Consider the following 17,803-nt stretch of genomic DNA (forward strand, 5'->3'; position numbering starts at 1 on the left):
CTTTTTTTGTAGTGTTTTTTTCTGCTTTTAAGTGTGGTAGGAAAACAAGTTTACCACAGTGCCTGGAACTCAGAAATCCTGAAAGAAGGGACAGCTGGGGGAGGAAGGAGAGAATGAGCTTTGGAAAATTCATGCAGTCTGATGCCAAAGGCAAAAATGATCAAGTCAGAGGCGCCTGGGTGGCTCAGTTGGTTAAGCATCCGGCTTGGGCTCAGGCCATGATCTCAGGGTTTGTGAGTTCCACCCGCGTATGGAGCTCTTCGCTGTCAGTGCAGAGCCCGCTGTGGATCCTCTGTCCGCCTCTGTCCGCCCCTCCCCCACTCATGAGCGCACGCGCGCGCGCGCGTTCTCTCTCAAAAATAAATAAATATTAAAAAAAAAAAAAATCAAGTGAAGTGCTCCCGCCCAGCGGTGCCCCCACCCTCCCAGCCTCTATCAGGGTGGGGGGTTAGTAGTCAGGCCCACTTCTCACTTGTCCCTTACAGGGGCTCCTTGCCTCGGGGTGGGCTACGGTCTGTCTCAGGAGAATTCTGAAGGGTGAGAGGAAAGGGAGACTGCAGACTTCGGGCGGAGAGGCCAGGGCACCTCGGCCAAGCCGCGTCCTGCCTGGACACAAGCACTGAGCGAGCATCCGCCAGTCCCTTCGGAAAAGACCTGCGCAGCCTTACAAGAGGCTCCGCCCCCTCCCCCGCCCCTCCACGCCGTCCCGCCCCCACCGCGGCCCTCTGTCCCGCCCATCCACGGCGCCCCGCCCCTGCAGACCTCCGCCCCGCCCCCCTGTGCGGCGGCCTGGGCCCTGTTTACCCGCGCGCGGTGCATAGTGGGGCCGTCGCCTGGGACAACCCAGCCACCCGACAGTCCCTTGGCGTTGCAGAGCGAGCGCGGCGGCGGTAACATGCACCCGGCCTTATCATCCTCAGCGCCTCTGGCGAGCCCCGACTACTACGAGAGGCTGGGCCGCCTCCAGCACGGGCTGCGGGACAGGTACGGCCTACCCGGGGCGGGGGCGGGGAGTGGGCCCGGCCGAGGGTTAGCTGGTGCCCTAACCCCTGTTCCCTGCCACTCCCCGCGCCGTGTTTCCCAGGGCCCGGGTCCGCCCGCGACGCCCCCCCCCCCCCGCCCCAAGTTCCTGGTGGGGCCTGGAGGACAAAGTTTACCAAATACCGTGGCCCACTGCCTTTATTGGAGGTCTCTGCCGGAAGATGCGGCCGCATCACTGCATGTGCCTAGAAGTGAGAGTGGAGTTCTCCTGCCTGTCACTCTCAGTTACGCCTTGTGAATTTCTCTACTCCCCTTCTACACGCCTCCTCCCCTGTCTCTCTTCAAATTGTCATCCCACCCTGACAGCTGCACTGCATCAGTGATGACAAGTCCAGGAACGCAGGCGGGGAGTGTGTGTGTGTGTGTGTGTGTGTGTGTGTGTGTGTGTGTGTATGTATGAGAAACATATGCAGGAAACATTTAAATGCAGGAAACATTTTGGGGAGGAACGAGGGCTGGCCAGATTTCCAGCAGAGGTGAAATTTACAGCAGAAGTCCAGCTTCCAGAGGGTTCATCATACTTTGATTAAGACATGAAAGATGAGAGCCACTGAAAACAGCTAGATCTGAGAGCACAGAGAGAAAATTATAAAGCAATTTACTATAAATACAAACATAAAAGGTAAGTTGTTGGAACTATTATTTAGCTGCTAAATTAATTGGAGTTGGAAATCTCATTAGTTGACAAGAAAGGAAATAGATATTTGGATCACTTGATAAACAAAGCGTTTAATGAATGTTAAAAGTTACAAAATCATTTCAGTGAAGAGGAGAGCTTTGTGTGTGACAATTCTAAAATGACAACAATAATTACATGTAAAGGCAGGAGTAAGTGGTTATGAAAAGGAATTATATTCATCTTATCCTAGATTTAATTCTTGTCAAATATTTATAGAGCATCCACAACAGGCCTCCATAATTGTCCTCACCATATTTTATCCCTCAGTCCTTTTCTATATCCTATTTTTCTTTCTGACATAGTGCCACTCGCCCACTCTGGGGACCTCCTCACCTCCAACTTAAAAAAAAAATCACTTCCTGCAGTGCCTTCCATGTGGCAAGTATTGATCAACCCATTCTCTAAATTATGTGATCTCTATATTTTTGTAGCACTGTAGACAAGTGGCTCCTTGCTGAGATGCAGAATTCCAAGAGGACAGGAACCATATCTAGCTGGATCTTTAGCTGATAATAGAGTAGCTGAGGTGGAGGAGGAGCTTGACAAATGTTTGTTGAGTGAATGGTAGAAATCCCAAAGTCAACCATCCAGGGTCCAGCTCTTATGAATGTTTTATATACAACACTGTAGCCACCCATTGTCACTAAATCATGACCATTTTTAGTCAACCAGGAAAAGTGAACAGTATGATATTTCAAAGACAGTATTAAATGTTTGCGCACACCTTATAGTTAAAAGACAAGACACTGGTCTGCACATTAGTGCACCCAAAGTGCTTTTTGACTCTGTTTCGCTAGAAGAATAGCTTAGTTATCTAAGGCCTTTCGTTATCTCTTAGCCCAACTTCTTTTTTTTTTTTAATGTTTATATTTAAGAGACAGAGTTGGGGACACAGAATCTGAAGCAGACTCTGAGCTGTCAGCACGCTTAACCAGCTGAGCCACCCGGGCACCCCTCTTAGCCCAGCTTCTAATTTTAAAATGTTACTGGTTCAAATGGCATTCTTTTTGAACTAAGTTCATTGTGAGTTATCATTTTTGCTTCCATGCTAGGAACACCTGGCTGCTTATAGTCCTTATGGTATAATAACTCTAATGATTAGTACTCACTTTATGTTTAACACTTAATGTTTTAACTGTTAAGCAAGGTGAGGCTGTTGAAATTATATAAGGAATTCAAGTCAGATTTTATAGCCTATTCACGGTTCTGCATTTGGAGGTTTTAAATTTATTTTTTTAGTTAGTACAAATCTGTTGCAGTGTGTATTCATATTTCATTTTAAAAGTCCATAACTATCTCCAATGCATAGTAAGCATAGAGGCAAATAACTTTCGATACAGAGAAACTGCAGTAGACATGTGGAAAGTTGGTTTCTACTCTAGGAACAGTTGTGTGACCTTGAGTAGTTTGTTCAGCTTCTTTGAACCTTAGTTCTTCACCAGAAATGAAGAGCATTGAATTATATGTAAGGTAAGACCATAGGTTTTTTTTTTTTTTTCTCTAGTAACTAGCTTCGTACTAAAAAAGTTGAAATCTGTAGTTTTGCAGGGTGCCTGGGTAGCTCAGTCAGGTAAGCATCTGACTATGGCTCAGGTCACGATCTCGTGATCTGTGAGTTCAAGTCCTGCATTGGGCTCTGTGCTGACAGCTCAGAGCCTGGAGCCTGCTTCAGATTCTGTGTCTCCCTCTCTCTCTGCCCCTCCCCCCTGCACTCTCTGTCTCTCTCTCTGAAAAATAAATAAACATTAAAAAAAGGAATCTGTAGTTTTGCAAAGCAACAAGTAATGAATATCATTGTTTGTATCCTATTTGACTGTTTGAGTGTACTTGTTTTTAGTTTTGGTTTTTAACCAATTTCAGTGACTGCAAGGATTGTAAAACTTCAGAGTCCTTTTAAAATCTACATCCCTGGATCATCACAGCTGCTTTACCAGCCCAGAAATTTCCTGGAGGTGTGAGATTAAAAAAAAAAAAAAAACTTGCCCTTTTCTGGCCCTCTTAGAGCTGGGACATTGTGGTGTTAGCTGGTCTAATAACTGGGCCTTTCTCTTGTAAGTGGTATATTTCTAGCCCAGATTGTCTCAGCTGTAGTCACATGTAGGTGTACTTATATAGTCTTAATTTTTTCCTCTTTGTATATGGTGTTTTCTCTGCACTGTGGTGAAATCAATCATGGAATCTTAAAGAGCCTGCTGGAGTGACTCGTTACCGTGTGTGTAGTGCCACAAGCACGGTAGAAACATGTGAGTGGAATTGACTCTTATAATTATATAAAAACATCCCTTTAAAAGGCCCATTAACCAGCCCCAGTTCTTTCAATGCCAGTATTGATTCAGAGTGAGATATCATAATAGTCCAGAAATTGATTCTAAGATATTAGTTGAGTAAAGCTGAAGTTGGTGTTGAGGCAAAAACAGAATAACAAGTGGCCTAAAAGGAGAAAAGGGAACCATGTGGCTCTGCTGTAAAGACCACCCAGCTGTGTTAACCTTTGAATGGTCCAGGGGCACCTGGGTGGCTCAGCTGATTGAGCATCTGACTCTTGATTTTGGCTCAGGTCATGATCTCACAGTTGTGGTATCAAGCTCCATCTTGGGGCTCTGTGCTGAACCTGCAGCCTGCTTAGGATTCTCTCCCTCTGCCCCTCCCCTCCTGTGTGAGCTCTCTCTCTCAAAAAAACAAAAACAAAAAACAGAGCACCTGGGTTGCTCAGTGGTTAAGCCTCCAACTCAAATTCTCATGGTTCATGGGTTCAAGCCCTGCATTGGGCTCTGTGCTGACAGTGCAGAGCCTGCTTGGGATTCTCTCTTTCCCCTCTCTCTCTGCCTCTCCCCTGCTCTCTCTCTCTCTCTCTCTCTCTCTCTCTCTCTCTCTCAAAATAAACAAACATTAAAACAATGGTCCAGGTGAGGGGTGCAGGTGAAGGAAACCATAGGCTATGGATACACCTCCCAGGGCTGGTGTTTCAGATATTCTGAAATAAAGATTTAGTATGTAAGGGTTGCAAGAGATCCTCCCTGTAAACCTTTCTCTGGCTTAAAAAAAAATTTTTTTTAAATGTTTATTTGTTTCTGAAAGAGAAAGAGCAAAAGAGGGGGAGGGGCAGAGAGAAAGGGACACAGAATCCGAAGCAGGCTCCCGACTCTGAGCTGTCAGCACAGAGCCCGACACGGGCGCAAACCCACAAACCATGAGATCATGACCTGAGCCGTAGTCAGATGCTTAACTGACTGAGCCACCCAGGCGTCCCTCTGTGGCTTTTTATTGAGGCAAATGTTTTGTTTTACATCTTAAATTTAAACTAAAGGACAGCATTCTGAAGCTCTGCAGTGTGGTGAGGAGGTTGGGGAAAGGGCCTGTGATTAAGAGTTAATGAGATTAGCATTAGGTTGTCTGGAGCGGAAGGCCAGGAAGTGTTTGCGATTTTTCACCATATGAAGTGTCATAATAGAGAAGTGTGACCTGCAGATGTCTGTATGTACTAAAGACAGAGCAGGAACAAAGAAGTTTTATCTTTGTGATTAAAAAGAACTTGATGCACGGAAGGTGATGGATTCCCAAAAAGGCTGTGGTCCTTTTTCACTAGAGGTCATAGGTGAATTTTTAAAATTATTTTTATTTTTAATTTTTTTAATGTTTATTTATTTTTGAGAGAGAGAGAGAGGCAGAGAGAAAGAGGGAGACACAGAATCCAAAGCAGGCTCCAGGCTCTGTGCTCTCAGCACAGAGCCTGATGTGGGTCTTGAACCCCTGAACTGTGAGATCATGACCTGAGCTGATGTTGGACGCTTAACTGACTGAGCCACCCAGGCACCTCAAAATTATTTTGAATTAAATTCAAGCTTACAAAAAAAGTTGCAAGTGTCTAGTATTCCCCTCACCCAGATTCCCCAACTCTTAACATTGTATTCCATTTTTTTCTATTTTGTCTATCAACCTGTTTAAAATTATTAGTCTTTTCTGAACCATTTGAGAACTATAGAAGTGATGCCCCATTACTCCTAAAAATTAAGTGTCTATTTCCAAAAAGGGGATGCTCCCTTACATGATTACCCTATAACTCTCCCATTAAGAAAATCAACACTGATTGACACCAGTACCCAGACTCCAATAAAATTTCACCATGTGTCCATTTTGCCAACTGTCCCAAGGCTGTGTTTTTCCTTTAATGGTCCAGGCTCCCATCTGTGCACCCATGTTGCCATGTCTCTTTAGTCTCCCCAGCCCCAGTCTGGAGCTATTCCTCAGTCATTCCCTGTCTTGTGTTCCTGAAAGTTTCATAGAGTACAACTTTCATTCCAGAGGGTGATCCTCAAGCTGGGTCCATCTGATGGTTCCTCATGACCAGACTCTGATCACGTTTCTTGACAAGAATAGCATAGAAGTGAAGCATGACATCAGGGGCACAAGGTCATAGATACACTTAGGGTCTTTCTGTCTTTGTAATTTAGTGACAGCTAGCTGACTGTCCAGTCATTCATTCTATATGAGCTAAGTGTTGAACATGAAATCTTAGAAGAGGAAAAAGCGACTAATAAAAATTTCTAACATGGAAGCAATTATACCATATTTCCTTCATTTATTTTCTAAGTTCACTCTTAGAAGATGAGAAAGTAAAGATCTGTGTGGAGCTACTACTTAAAAAAATGGTGTCTCTATGAATTTTTTCCTTGTAATCTTTTTTTTCCCTTTTTAGGCATGGGCATACCCCAATTAAGGAATAGATTGTGGGGTACCTGGGTGGCTCAGTCGGTTAAGTGTCCAATTTCGGCTCAGGTCATGATCTCATGGTTCGTGGGTTTGAGCCCCACCTTGGGCTCTGTGCTGACAGCTCAGAGCCTGGAGTCTTCTTTGGATTCTGTGTCTCCCTCTCTCTGTCTGCTCCTCCCCCACTCATGCTTTGTCTCTCTCTCAAAAATAAATAAACATTAAAAAGAAAAGATAGATTGTGTTGCCCAAGCCAAGATTCAGTATTTGGATTTTGGACCCCATTTTCCCATTAACAGAATTTGGTTAAATGGTAGTTTCCATTCTAGATTATGCTAAGCAAAGAAATTTACTTATAATGCAACTAACAGTAACTTTTGAGATTTTTTTTTTAGAAGGGAAAATATATATGAAGGAAAATGGAAACTAATAATTAAGAGTTCCAAAATGGAATGTGGGCTCAGCCCCTTTCCCTTAGCAGGCCACCTGAGGTCACCTTCTGTTTGGATATGTCTTTGATTCAGTCTTTTTTTTTTTTTTTTTTTTCTTGGCATTTTTCTTGCAGACATTATGTGATTTCTCTTTTGGCCTTTAGTTAGTATTAATTTAGATTAGCAATTTGGCTTCAGTGGAAGCTGGTATGTTGGTGGTAGAACAGAACCCCCCATGGTCAAACCCCCCAAGGGCTCTTTCTGGGATTGGGATGGCTAGTCCTGTTCAGCAGCTTTACCCCGTAGCCCCTTGGCTTTGGCTATTGCCACCTCGTCTGCTGCCCAGTTTCCCTTCCCTTTTATCAGGTTTGGGCATATAGGTGTGCAGGGTAAGGTCTGTCCTCTAGCTTACTGCCAGCAGTCACCTGCACAACACAAGCTAATAAATCTTTAGTGGAGTAGCTCCATGGAATGGCAGTCAGTGACAGATCATGATGTTACAAAGATATAGAAAGAAATTCCTCCAAATTTGAAGTAATTGTGTTAGGGGACTTGATCTTTATTAAATTTGAATGGGGTTGGGCCTACTTTTCAGAGACTTGGCTCTACCCAAGTCTGGTTGGGAGTAGAGCAAGCCACCAATCTTCAGTCCAAGGTGGATTTGTGGAAGTGTGGTGTCTTGACCTGGCGGGACCCCTATCATGCATATGCCACTGTCCAGAGAAATCTGGCCATATTATATTTTATGTATTCATGTTTCTTATTGTCTGTCCTTCCCCACTTCTCTCTCTCTCAAAAAAAAAAACAAATACAAAAACAAATTCAGGGCACTTGGGTGGCTCAGTGGTTAAGCCTCCAACTCGGTTTTGGCCTAGGTCATGATTTCATGGTTCGTGGGTTCAAGCCCTGCATTTGGCTCCATGCTGACAGTGCAAAGCTTGCTTGGGATTCTCTTTTTCCCTCTCTCTCTCTGCCCCTCCCCTTCTGTCTCTCTCTCTTTCTCTCTCTCTCTCTCAAAATAAATAAATAAACATTAAAACAATGGTCCAGGTGAGGACTAGAATGTCAGCTGCTTGACAGCAGAGGCCTTGGTTGTCTTGTTCCCCATGTTAGTCTTCAGGACTAGAACAGTGCCTGGCTCCTCATGGCACTCAAGAAATTCTTATTGAATGAATGAATCTACCTTCCAGTCTTTTCTTAGTGCATTTCCCCCATTTACTTGGAAAATCTTGTTCTTTTTGCTTCATATTGGTATCATTTTGCTTTCTAGACTCCCATGGTGACTACCAAATGTTTTTGTGACTTGAGTTTCAGTCAGCTGGCATTTTCTGCTTCTTAGAGAGTCCAGAGATGCATTCTCACAAAGGTGTAATTTCAAAAGAGATCATGTTCTAAATCCAGCTGCTTATTACTTATCAGTGTAATTTATTCATAAAGTGTTTTCTTTCTATTTTATAGTGAAAAAAAGAGACTGGATCTGGAAAAGAAACTTTATGAATATAATCAGTCTGATGTATGCAGGTAAGATGTGATAGTGGGAATAGTTTTTAAACCAATTGGCATATGTTAATCAAAAAAGTGTAACCCCAATGTATGTTACAGATACCATAATTGCAATACTTTTACCATTCTTTTATGTCTAATATGTAATCATTTCAAGTAAATACTGAAATTTAATATAATCACTATCAAATGTAGGAATAAATTTGGCTAAATTTTGTGTAAGATGATTTTATTTTCGCTATTTGGTATTCGTGGTAATTCAGAATCTATTTTGCTTAAATGTCTGAGGAATAAGATGCATCATAGTCTTTATCTTTTTGATCACAATTTAAACACATTGAGCCTGTGTAATGATTAAGGCATAATGACTATAGCTGACCTTTCAACAAACTGTTGAAGGCAGGGTTACGTGATGTCTCATTTGTTCATGGATATTTGACAATGCCTGTGAAAATTATTATGAGCCATGGATAATATAAATGTTGTCCTTTCCAGGTTACTTAATCTGAAGAGCCAACTTTTAATATTTTTAATTCTATTTTATGTAAATTGAACTTCATCCTTAAGCCAAATGTGTGGTATTACCTCCAATATTATTCATATGAAAAATTTCTGGCTATGATAGCATTAACTTTGTGATTTAGCCACATCATAAGATGAGTGAGAAATGAAAACACCTCATCCAGAAGAGAGATTTAAAACCAAATCACCCATCAGGTCCATTTATTTCCTCCTATGCAAAATTATTCTTTGGTTTTAGGATTGAGTGTACTTCCAAGGATACCAGTCATGGTGGACATTGATATGTCCCCAGTAGTTCTAGAAGAGACAAGAAGCCAGTAAAATAGTGTAAGGAATAGCAGTGTTATGGATGCCATGGCCTCAGAAGTGGGCCTAAGTCTGAGAGCATCTGTGGCAGCTGCCATTTTTCTAGACTGCAGCTAAGAGGGTGGCCAATGGAGTGTAGACTTTTCCTGCAGCCTGTTTGGGGGCAGCTTCCTGGCATAATGGTGATGGGAACGGGGAGGTGAGAAGAGACTGGAGACTTTTAGCAAGCTGTCAGTTTGCTGAGTCTGTTCCCCTCTTGTTTCCTAGAAGACAGAGGGTATGATTGGCTAAAAAATATCCTTTCTTTGACTGCCCAACAGGATAAAATCCAAACTGTCTAACATGGCTGTTTCAACCTGGTTTCCCCCTGAGAAGGCAGAGTCTGAGATAAGGGTTTGTATGTAGATGGTAGTTTATTTTAGGAAGTGGTCACATAAAACTGGCAAGCAGGGCTGGGAAGAATGAAATAGGAGCTGGTCACTGCTGTGGGCACCTGGGGCTCCATCCTTTTAGATCTTCAGAGGAGCCATGTAGATTGCCTCTCTGCTCCTCACAAGTGTTCACTCGAGAAGGAAGGGGGGCCATTTACCTATCCGTAATCCCACATTGGACAGGGCCACGGGAGGTGTTAACTCCTTCTCACATCCATGCTGCAAACACAGAGAAGCAGCCCTGGAAAAGCAAGATACCAGGTGCTACCATGGCTGGAGAGGAAATGCTGGGCCAGGAGGATGTAAGGAGGGCCTGAGAAGTATCTGGAACAACAGCTTACCAGACCCTCCTTTATCTTCCCCTGGTTCATTTTCATCATCATCCTCTTTCACCAGCCTCCACTAACTTGTTACACAGAATCTTCAGTGTCTGAAGCATGACAAGGACTTTTGTAGTATCATGTAAGCAGGTGGGTTTTGTTACCAGGGACTTCTGTTCAGTCTGAGCCCCACCAGCAGTTAGCCATGTGCCATTAGGATAATTACTTCAACATTCTGTACCTCCATTCCTTTATCTGTCAAATGGGGATAATGGTAGCTATGAGGACTTAACAGGGCCTTAAAGCAGTATCTGGCCCTGTGTAAGAGTCAATAATTTATTATTTGTTGCTATTTTTAAAATCAGTATTACTGTTATTCTTCTTAATTATTGCCTTTAAGCTTTCCAACATGCTATTTCCCCTGACTGAGTGTTTCCCCTTATCTTCTCACCCTTGCTTTCCCCAGTTTTGGGTTTAATTCTCACCCACGCTTCATGTCTAAACTAAAAATTAATTTCTGTTGGGAAGGCCTTCCTGACCCCTTCAACTGGGTCAGATTGCCCACTCTGTAAGAGTCCTTGGCAGTTTTCCCTCTTAGCATTTATCACACTGCATTGGACTCATCTAATTTTTTGTTTTCCCTGTTGACTAGTGAGTGGCTTTCCTATTCACAGTACTGCACATATGAATGACTGCACAAGTGGGTGGATGACTGAAGTGGTGAGCTTTGAAGGTTCATGTGGGCAGGAATGAAACTAGACTTTGGGTGGAGAAGGCATGGTTACTATTGTATGTACTCCAGCTGGACACTGGCCACCACCAGCAACTTCACCAGGTGCCTGCATGTGGAAGACAGTATGTTAGGTTCCACCTCCATTATTGTTGCTCAGCGTCAAAAGTGGCGGACATGGGCAACAATAAAACCGGTTTTAAGTTTTTTTTGTTTCAGAAGGAAAAATGGGGACAGCCAACCAAGGTCAAAAGCACAAAATTATTAACATGATAAAGAATTTCTTGAAAATTTTTGGCTTAGGTGTAGAGGTTTAAGGTCTATTGCTGATGAATTTTTTTCAATTTCCTTATTTCTTTTTTTAAAATTTATTTTATTTTTTAAATTTACATCTAAGTTAGTTAGCATATAGTGCAACAGTGATTTAGGTGTAGTTTCCTTAATGCCCCTTACCCATTTAGCCCATCCCCCCTCCCACAACCCCTCCAGTAAACCTCTGTTCTCCATATTTAAGAGTCTCTTATGTTTTGTCTCCCTCCCTGTTTTTATATTATTTTTGCTTCCTTTCCCTTATATTCATCTGTTTTGTATCTTAAAGTCCTCATATGAGTGAAGTCATATGATATTTGTCTTTCTCTGACTAATTTTGCTTAGCATAATACCCTCTAGTTGCATCCACGTAGATGCAAATGACAAGATTTCATTCTTTTTGATTGCCGAGTAATACTTCATTGTGTGTGTGTGTGTGTGTGTGTGTGTGTGTATGTGTGTGTGTGTGTGTGTATATATATATGTATATGTATACATATATATATATATACACACACACACACACACACATACACACACACACATACATACACTTTATATATATATACACACACACACACACACATACATACACTTTTTTATCCATTCATCCATCAATGGACATTGGGCTCTTTCCGTACTTAGGCTGTTGTCGATAGTGCTGCTATAAACATTGGGGTGCTTCAAAGCACCATACCTGTATCCCTCGGATAAATGCCTACTAGTGGAATTGCTGGGTCATAGGGTAGTTCTATTTTTAATTTTTTGAGGAACCTCCATACTGTTTTCCAGAGTGGCTGCACCAGTTTGCATTCTCACTAGCAATGCAAAAAAGATCCTTTCTCCACATCCTTGCCAACATCTGTTGTTGCCTGAGTTGTTAATGTTAGCCATTCTGACAGGTGCAAGCCATTCTCATTGTGGTTTTGATTTGTATTTCCCTGATGATGAGTGACATTGAGCATTTTTTCATGTGTTGGTTGGCCATCTGGATGTCTTCTTTGGAGAAGTGTCTATTCATGTGTTTTGCCCATTTCTTCACTGGACTATTTGTTGAGTTTGAGAAGTTCTTTATAGATTTTGGATACTAACCTCTATCTGATATGTCATTTGCAAGTATCTTCTCCCATTCCATTGGTTGCCTTTTAGTTTTGCTGATTGTTTCCTTCGCTGTGCAGAAGCTTTTTGTTTTGATGAGGTCCCAATATTTCATTTTGCTTTAGTTTCTCTTGCCTCCAGCGACATGTTGAGTAAGAAGTTGCTGCGGCCAAGTTGAAAGAAGTTTTTGCCTGCTTTCTCCTTGAGGATTTTGATGGCTTCCTGTCTTACATTGAGGTCTTTCACCCATTTTGAGTTTATTTTTGTGTCTGGTGTAAGAAAGTGGTCCAGGTTCATTTTTCTGCATGTCATTGTCCAGTTTTCCCAGCACCACTTGCTGAAGAGACTGTCTTTATTCCATTGGCTATTCTTTCCTGCTTTGTCAAAGATTAGTAGGCCATACATTTGTGGGTCCATTTCTGGGTTCTCTATTCTGTTCCATTGATATGAGTGTCTGTTTTTGTGCCAGTAGTTGCTGATTAATTTTTAATATCTGCAGCATGTTTGCGAATCTGTTTTTGAGGGTGAACTTTTTTGTGCTTTTCATCTTATTTTTCTTTGACAGAAGAACATGAAAATTGTGAGCACTGAGTAATGTATAGAATTATACTCCTGAAACTAATATTACATAGTGTGTTAACTATACTTGAATTAAAATATATACTTGAATTATTAGATACTTAATAAAAATGTTGAATTATTTTATTGAACTAACAATAGAAATGCTTCATATCACGTACTCTTATGATGTAAAATTTGTGAAGAAGAAAGAGCTAGAACATGCAGGGTTGGTTCTGTGGGAAGAGTGGGCTGCACAGCTTGAGCCATTCAGTGTGCCTTTTCATTTATTTGTTTATTCATTATTCATTCATTCATTCACTCATTCATTTTTTGAGAGAAAGTACACTGGAGCAGGGGAGAGGGGCAGAGGGAGACAGAGAGAGAATCTTTAGCAGACTCCACGCCCAGGGTGGAGCCCGACACGGGGCTCAATCTCATCGATCTCGGGATCATGACCTGAGTCAAAATCAAGAGTTGGACGTTCAACTGACTGAGCCACCCAAGCACCCCAATGTGTGCCTTTTGTTTTACACTTTGGATGAGAGTCTCTAAAGGTTTTGTTCACAATTTGAGTAGAGTCACAGCCTATATATTATCATAAAATATTTTAAAATATAGTAGGTTGTTGCAGTTCCTAATAAAATTTTAATATTATCTAAAGGAGAACTTTTTTGGTATTTTAAATTTTAGAATTTCTCAATGTTTATGGATTGTGGTTTATAGTTTGATTCTATTTCCATATGAGCAGATAGTTCTGAAATTGTCTGTCATAAAAAGAATGCTAATGGACTATTCATCCGACCATGGCCACATAGCCACCGCTCTTGAAACCACATTTAATATTGAGAAAGAAATCCATATAAATCTTTATTGTGTGAATGTTATAATGTAGTCTTGTATACATTTCTCAGGAGAGTTATGCCTGGATGTGATACTCAGTGATGTTGCATTAATTTCTTCTAAAAATGTGTGTACATTCTGCTCTTTAGCTTTCAGTGTTTAGTTAGGTAAAGTATCTCAGAATACATTGTCTCATTAACAATTTTCTTTGAGAAAAATCTCTTTCTTTGATTTGTTAGTGTCTAACTGCATAATTTACAAATCTGCTTTTATTTTTCTAGAGTTAAGCTGAAGTATGTGAAACTAAAGAGATATCTGAAGGAAATATGTGAATCAGAAAAGAAGGCTCGTACTCGAAACCGAGAATATTTAAAGCGATTTGAACATGTCCAAGCTCATGTTGGACACTTTACTACAAATACAGAGAAGCTTCAGGAACTGAAGGTAACATCTTGTTTTTCACTATATTTCTCTTTATCTCTCTTTCTTTTGCTAAAATTGGAAGGAAGTAATGAGCACTAAGTTTCAGATCAGTGGTGGTCATTAATGTTCAGTTGTTCATCCATAAGAGAATTGCTCATTTTCTCTGTGATTTACCATGTGGCCAAATTTTGATCAGGGAACTTGAAATTGAATTTTCTTAGATTCTACTTTAGTTGAGGAATTAATGGAATATCTGTACTTTGTTATACTGCACAAATAATTAACTTGTAACAGACATGGGCACTAGTCACTACCTGGCACGTGGTATTTGGTGGCTTCATGACTGAATTTGAGCAGCATTAGGGTTCTCTCCAGAGACCGTTTCCTTCTTTAACGGGTTTTTTCCCTGGGCTCCTCTGTTCCCATCAGGCAGTGTGTTGGGAAACACTGAGGGTAGAACTGGCCCTACGGAATTCACCTTCATACTCCTCATCTGTGTGACCCAGAGCAACTGCTTTCTGCAGCCCTCTCTGAATTATGGTGCTGGGCAACCTTCTCCTCCACAGATTATGCCCAGTGAGGAGGGCTAGGCCTTTTTTCTCTAAGCAGTTGTGCTGGCCAAGGGTTGTTGCTCATGTTAACCCAACAAAATACTGGTTATAGAAGAAGTTGCCTTTAATTACTTTTTTTTTTCCCTCTAGCAATTTCCCCCACTGAGGCTTTATTTCAGGTACACAGGAAAATGAAAATACTATGCAGTGGTCTGAATGTTTGTGTCCTGAAATTTGTATCTTGAAATCCTAACCCTAACCAAATCCTAACCAAATGTGATGGTGTTCATACCAGGGGCCTTTGAGAGGGGCTTGTGTCATGAGGGTGGAGCTCTCATGGATGAGATTAGTGCCTTCTAAAACAGGCTCTGGAGCACTTCTACCAGGTGAGGATGCAGTGAGAAGGTACTGGCTCTGAATGAGGAAAGAGGCCCTCACCAGAAGGTGACCACACTGGTACCTTGATCTTGGACTTTCCAGCCTCCAGAATTGTGAGCAGTACATTTCTGATGTTTATAAGCCACCCAGTCAGGGATATTTTGTTATAGCAGCCTGAATGGACTAAGATAACTCACATATTCTGTACCCAGATACAGTAGTTGTAAATATTTTGGTATATTTGCTTTGTGTGTGTGTGTGTGTGTACATTTTTTCCTGAGCTGTTGAAAGTATGCTGTGGACACGATAACAGTTCTCCCCTAAATACTTAAGTGTGGATCTCCTAAGAACACAGACAGTCTCCTACATAATCACACTACTATTATCACACCCAAGAAAATTAATAATGATTTCATAATACCACTTAATATCTATCTGATATTTAAATTTCCCCAGTTCCTCCCAAAATTTTCTTTATTTTTCCAGACCAGGAGCCAACGAGGGTTCACATTACATTTGCTATTTTGGTTTTTTGGTCTCTAAATCAAATTTAGTGTCTTACCACTCTTCCTTTTTTTTTTTTGGTTTTTCATGACACTGGCTTTTTGAAGAAGGCAATTTAGTTGCCTGTATGATGACTCACATTCAGAATTTGGTTATTTCTTTGAGGCATAATTTAACTGGAAATTTGGATTAGACCAGCACTGCCCAATAGAACTTTCTGTAGTGATAGAAATGTTCCCGATCTATACTGGTGCTAATTTAGTAGCCACTAGCCACACATGACTACTGAGCACTTAAAATGTGGCTGTGACACTAAGGACTGAACTTTTAATTTTGTTAATTTTAATTGGTTAAATTTAAATAATCACAGCTGAGGTTACATACATCCTACTGTGTCCCATCAGGAGGCTTATGAGTCGTGATGTCAGGTGGTCTGACCTGAGTGAGGTTGAGTTTGATGCATTGCTTAAGATGGCAAGCTCTAGATCTCTCTTATAAGGACCTTTTTTTTCATTTGCAACTGAGCATATAATCTGTGGAGTGATAGTTTGACATCTTGGGAATATCTTGTTTCTAAATAGTCTTTTACTTAGTGGTTTTAGCATCTGTTAGTGATGCTTGAATCAGTGTGGTGGAGGTTGTGGAATGGGGATTTTCTAATTTAATCTTCCTCTTTATTAGCTTAAATTGTTCTATAAAGAAGAGCTTTTTTTCTTTTCTCTCCTCTTTCTCTTTTTTTAAGTATCACCATATACTTACGAATTTTTACTTAGTATATTATCAATTACTGTAGTTATTATTTTTGTTGTTTGTATTTCTCCAAATTTTGCTTGGGAGTGTCTCTTCAAATTGGCTTCTGTGTCCTTTTGGCCTCACCTCATTAATCCTGAGCCTTCTTTGCTTTGGGGCACAACATGTTCCAGGTTTACTTTGTACACCGCTGCCTCAGACATGGAATTAGCCTCTTTTCCAAGGAGCTGTGGTTCCTTTTAGTGGGGAAGGGTATTTAGAAACCAAGATCTGGAAGTAGATGTGCTCAAACAATAGCACGTTTTAGCTACAGCACTACAGTTTTTTTTTTCTTTCTTAGTATTCAAGTAGAATACTTAACATTCAAAAAGTAATTATTATAAACATTGTAAATCTCTTTGCTGTTCAGAGATTTTACAGAGAAAGTAAAAGTGATGGACAAAGCAGGGAATTTTGCCTTCCCAATAGAAAAAAGGAAATAATAGAAGTTTTCCTTTTATTTTCACATTGATGCTTTTTTACTTAATTATTGATTTGATGATATAGCCAAATGTGAGAGGGAGGAATTTGAAAGGGAGAATCCATACTTTTATATTGAGAGCATTTTAAAATGGATAAGGAATGCCTTTAGAAAACAATCTGTGATGGCACAGAAGAGCAGATCATGTAGCTACAGTTGGGAAAGATGGGAGCACCATTGGGAGTCACCCTGAGTCCAAAGCTGAATGCAGGCAGCAATCTTTGAAACGCCAGCCAGTGACACCACTTACCTCAGCAAGCTGTACAGTAAGCAGAGATTCAGAGTAGGGAATGTTTGCCGTGCTGTCTTCCCATTCCTTTCCCCCTCTTCATTTCATCTTGGTATCCAGTGGTAGCCTTAGGAAGGCTGGACTCTGCCCCACTCAGGTAGCAGGTCTTTACTTCCACTGACTGACCACATGTAAGTCTTAGGAGAAAGGTGTTCTGGGGAAGCATATTGCCCACACACCCCACAATGCCAGGAAGTGTTTCCCCTTGAATAGAATATAGTTGATGCAAATGGACTAATAATTGGTAGAGTTCCAGAAAGTGAAACGAAATGAGGCAGTATGTGAGAAGTGGGGATTTGGCCCAAGTTGTATTAAGTGAATTTCTCCCTTTTTGTAAGACTGTAAGACTATTTATTATATAATATTAAAATCTTTTTAAATGGGATAAAGGCAAACATATTTTATGAATTTTTTTAGTTTAAACTGATTTTATGAATTATACTACTTTGGGGGCCTATGATAATTTTCAGGGCTTTTAAGGATGTTGATTTGTCATGTCATTTTGAAAACACGGTGTTGTGGCTATATTGCTACTTGTCAAATAGATAAAGAGACCAACTAAGCTCAGTTCAAGAATATAAATATTAGTAGTACTGTGAAGATTGTGTCCTTCTCTCTCCCTTCCTGCCTCTACTCCCCCTCCCTGCGTTGGTGCTTGTAGAAGAGCCCCAGTTGGGCCTTAAAGCAGATGTTTTGGTGCCCTTTGTGCTTATCTCAGGTTGGGTTCTCCTGAAGTGGACCCTGAGACAAGGATTCAAATGTAAGTGGTTCATCTGGGAAGTGCATGGGATGTCAGGAGGCAAACGGGGAGGTGAAACAGGAAGGACAGGTAGCTGGAAAAGGGTATATATATACTAGTATATACATATACAAATATATATATGTATTTGTATATATAATAGTGTATACA

The 17,803-nt window shown here is 41.1% G+C and overlaps 1 protein-coding gene across 2 annotated transcripts in view; it reads left to right on the plus strand.

Moving 5' to 3' along the window:
- Positions 1 to 761: 761 nt before the first annotated feature.
- Positions 762 to 17,803, plus strand: part of KIZ (kizuna centrosomal protein) — a 143,180-nt gene continuing 126,138 nt past the window's right edge. Inside the window, exons 1-3 of one of the 2 annotated variants that reach the window (XM_027069473.2) lie at positions 762 to 984; positions 8,317 to 8,379; positions 13,760 to 13,922. In XM_027069473.2, coding sequence (XP_026925274.1) covers positions 896 to 984; positions 8,317 to 8,379; positions 13,760 to 13,922 — 315 coding nt within the window. In that variant the 5' untranslated portion in view covers positions 762 to 895. The remainder of the gene's footprint in view (positions 985 to 8,316; positions 8,380 to 13,759; positions 13,923 to 17,803) is intronic. The other variant, XM_053200309.1, reaches the window with a different exon arrangement.

This window comes from Acinonyx jubatus, chromosome A3 (assembly GCF_027475565.1).
Source record: "Acinonyx jubatus isolate Ajub_Pintada_27869175 chromosome A3, VMU_Ajub_asm_v1.0, whole genome shotgun sequence".
Taxonomy (NCBI): Eukaryota; Metazoa; Chordata; class Mammalia; order Carnivora; family Felidae; genus Acinonyx; species Acinonyx jubatus.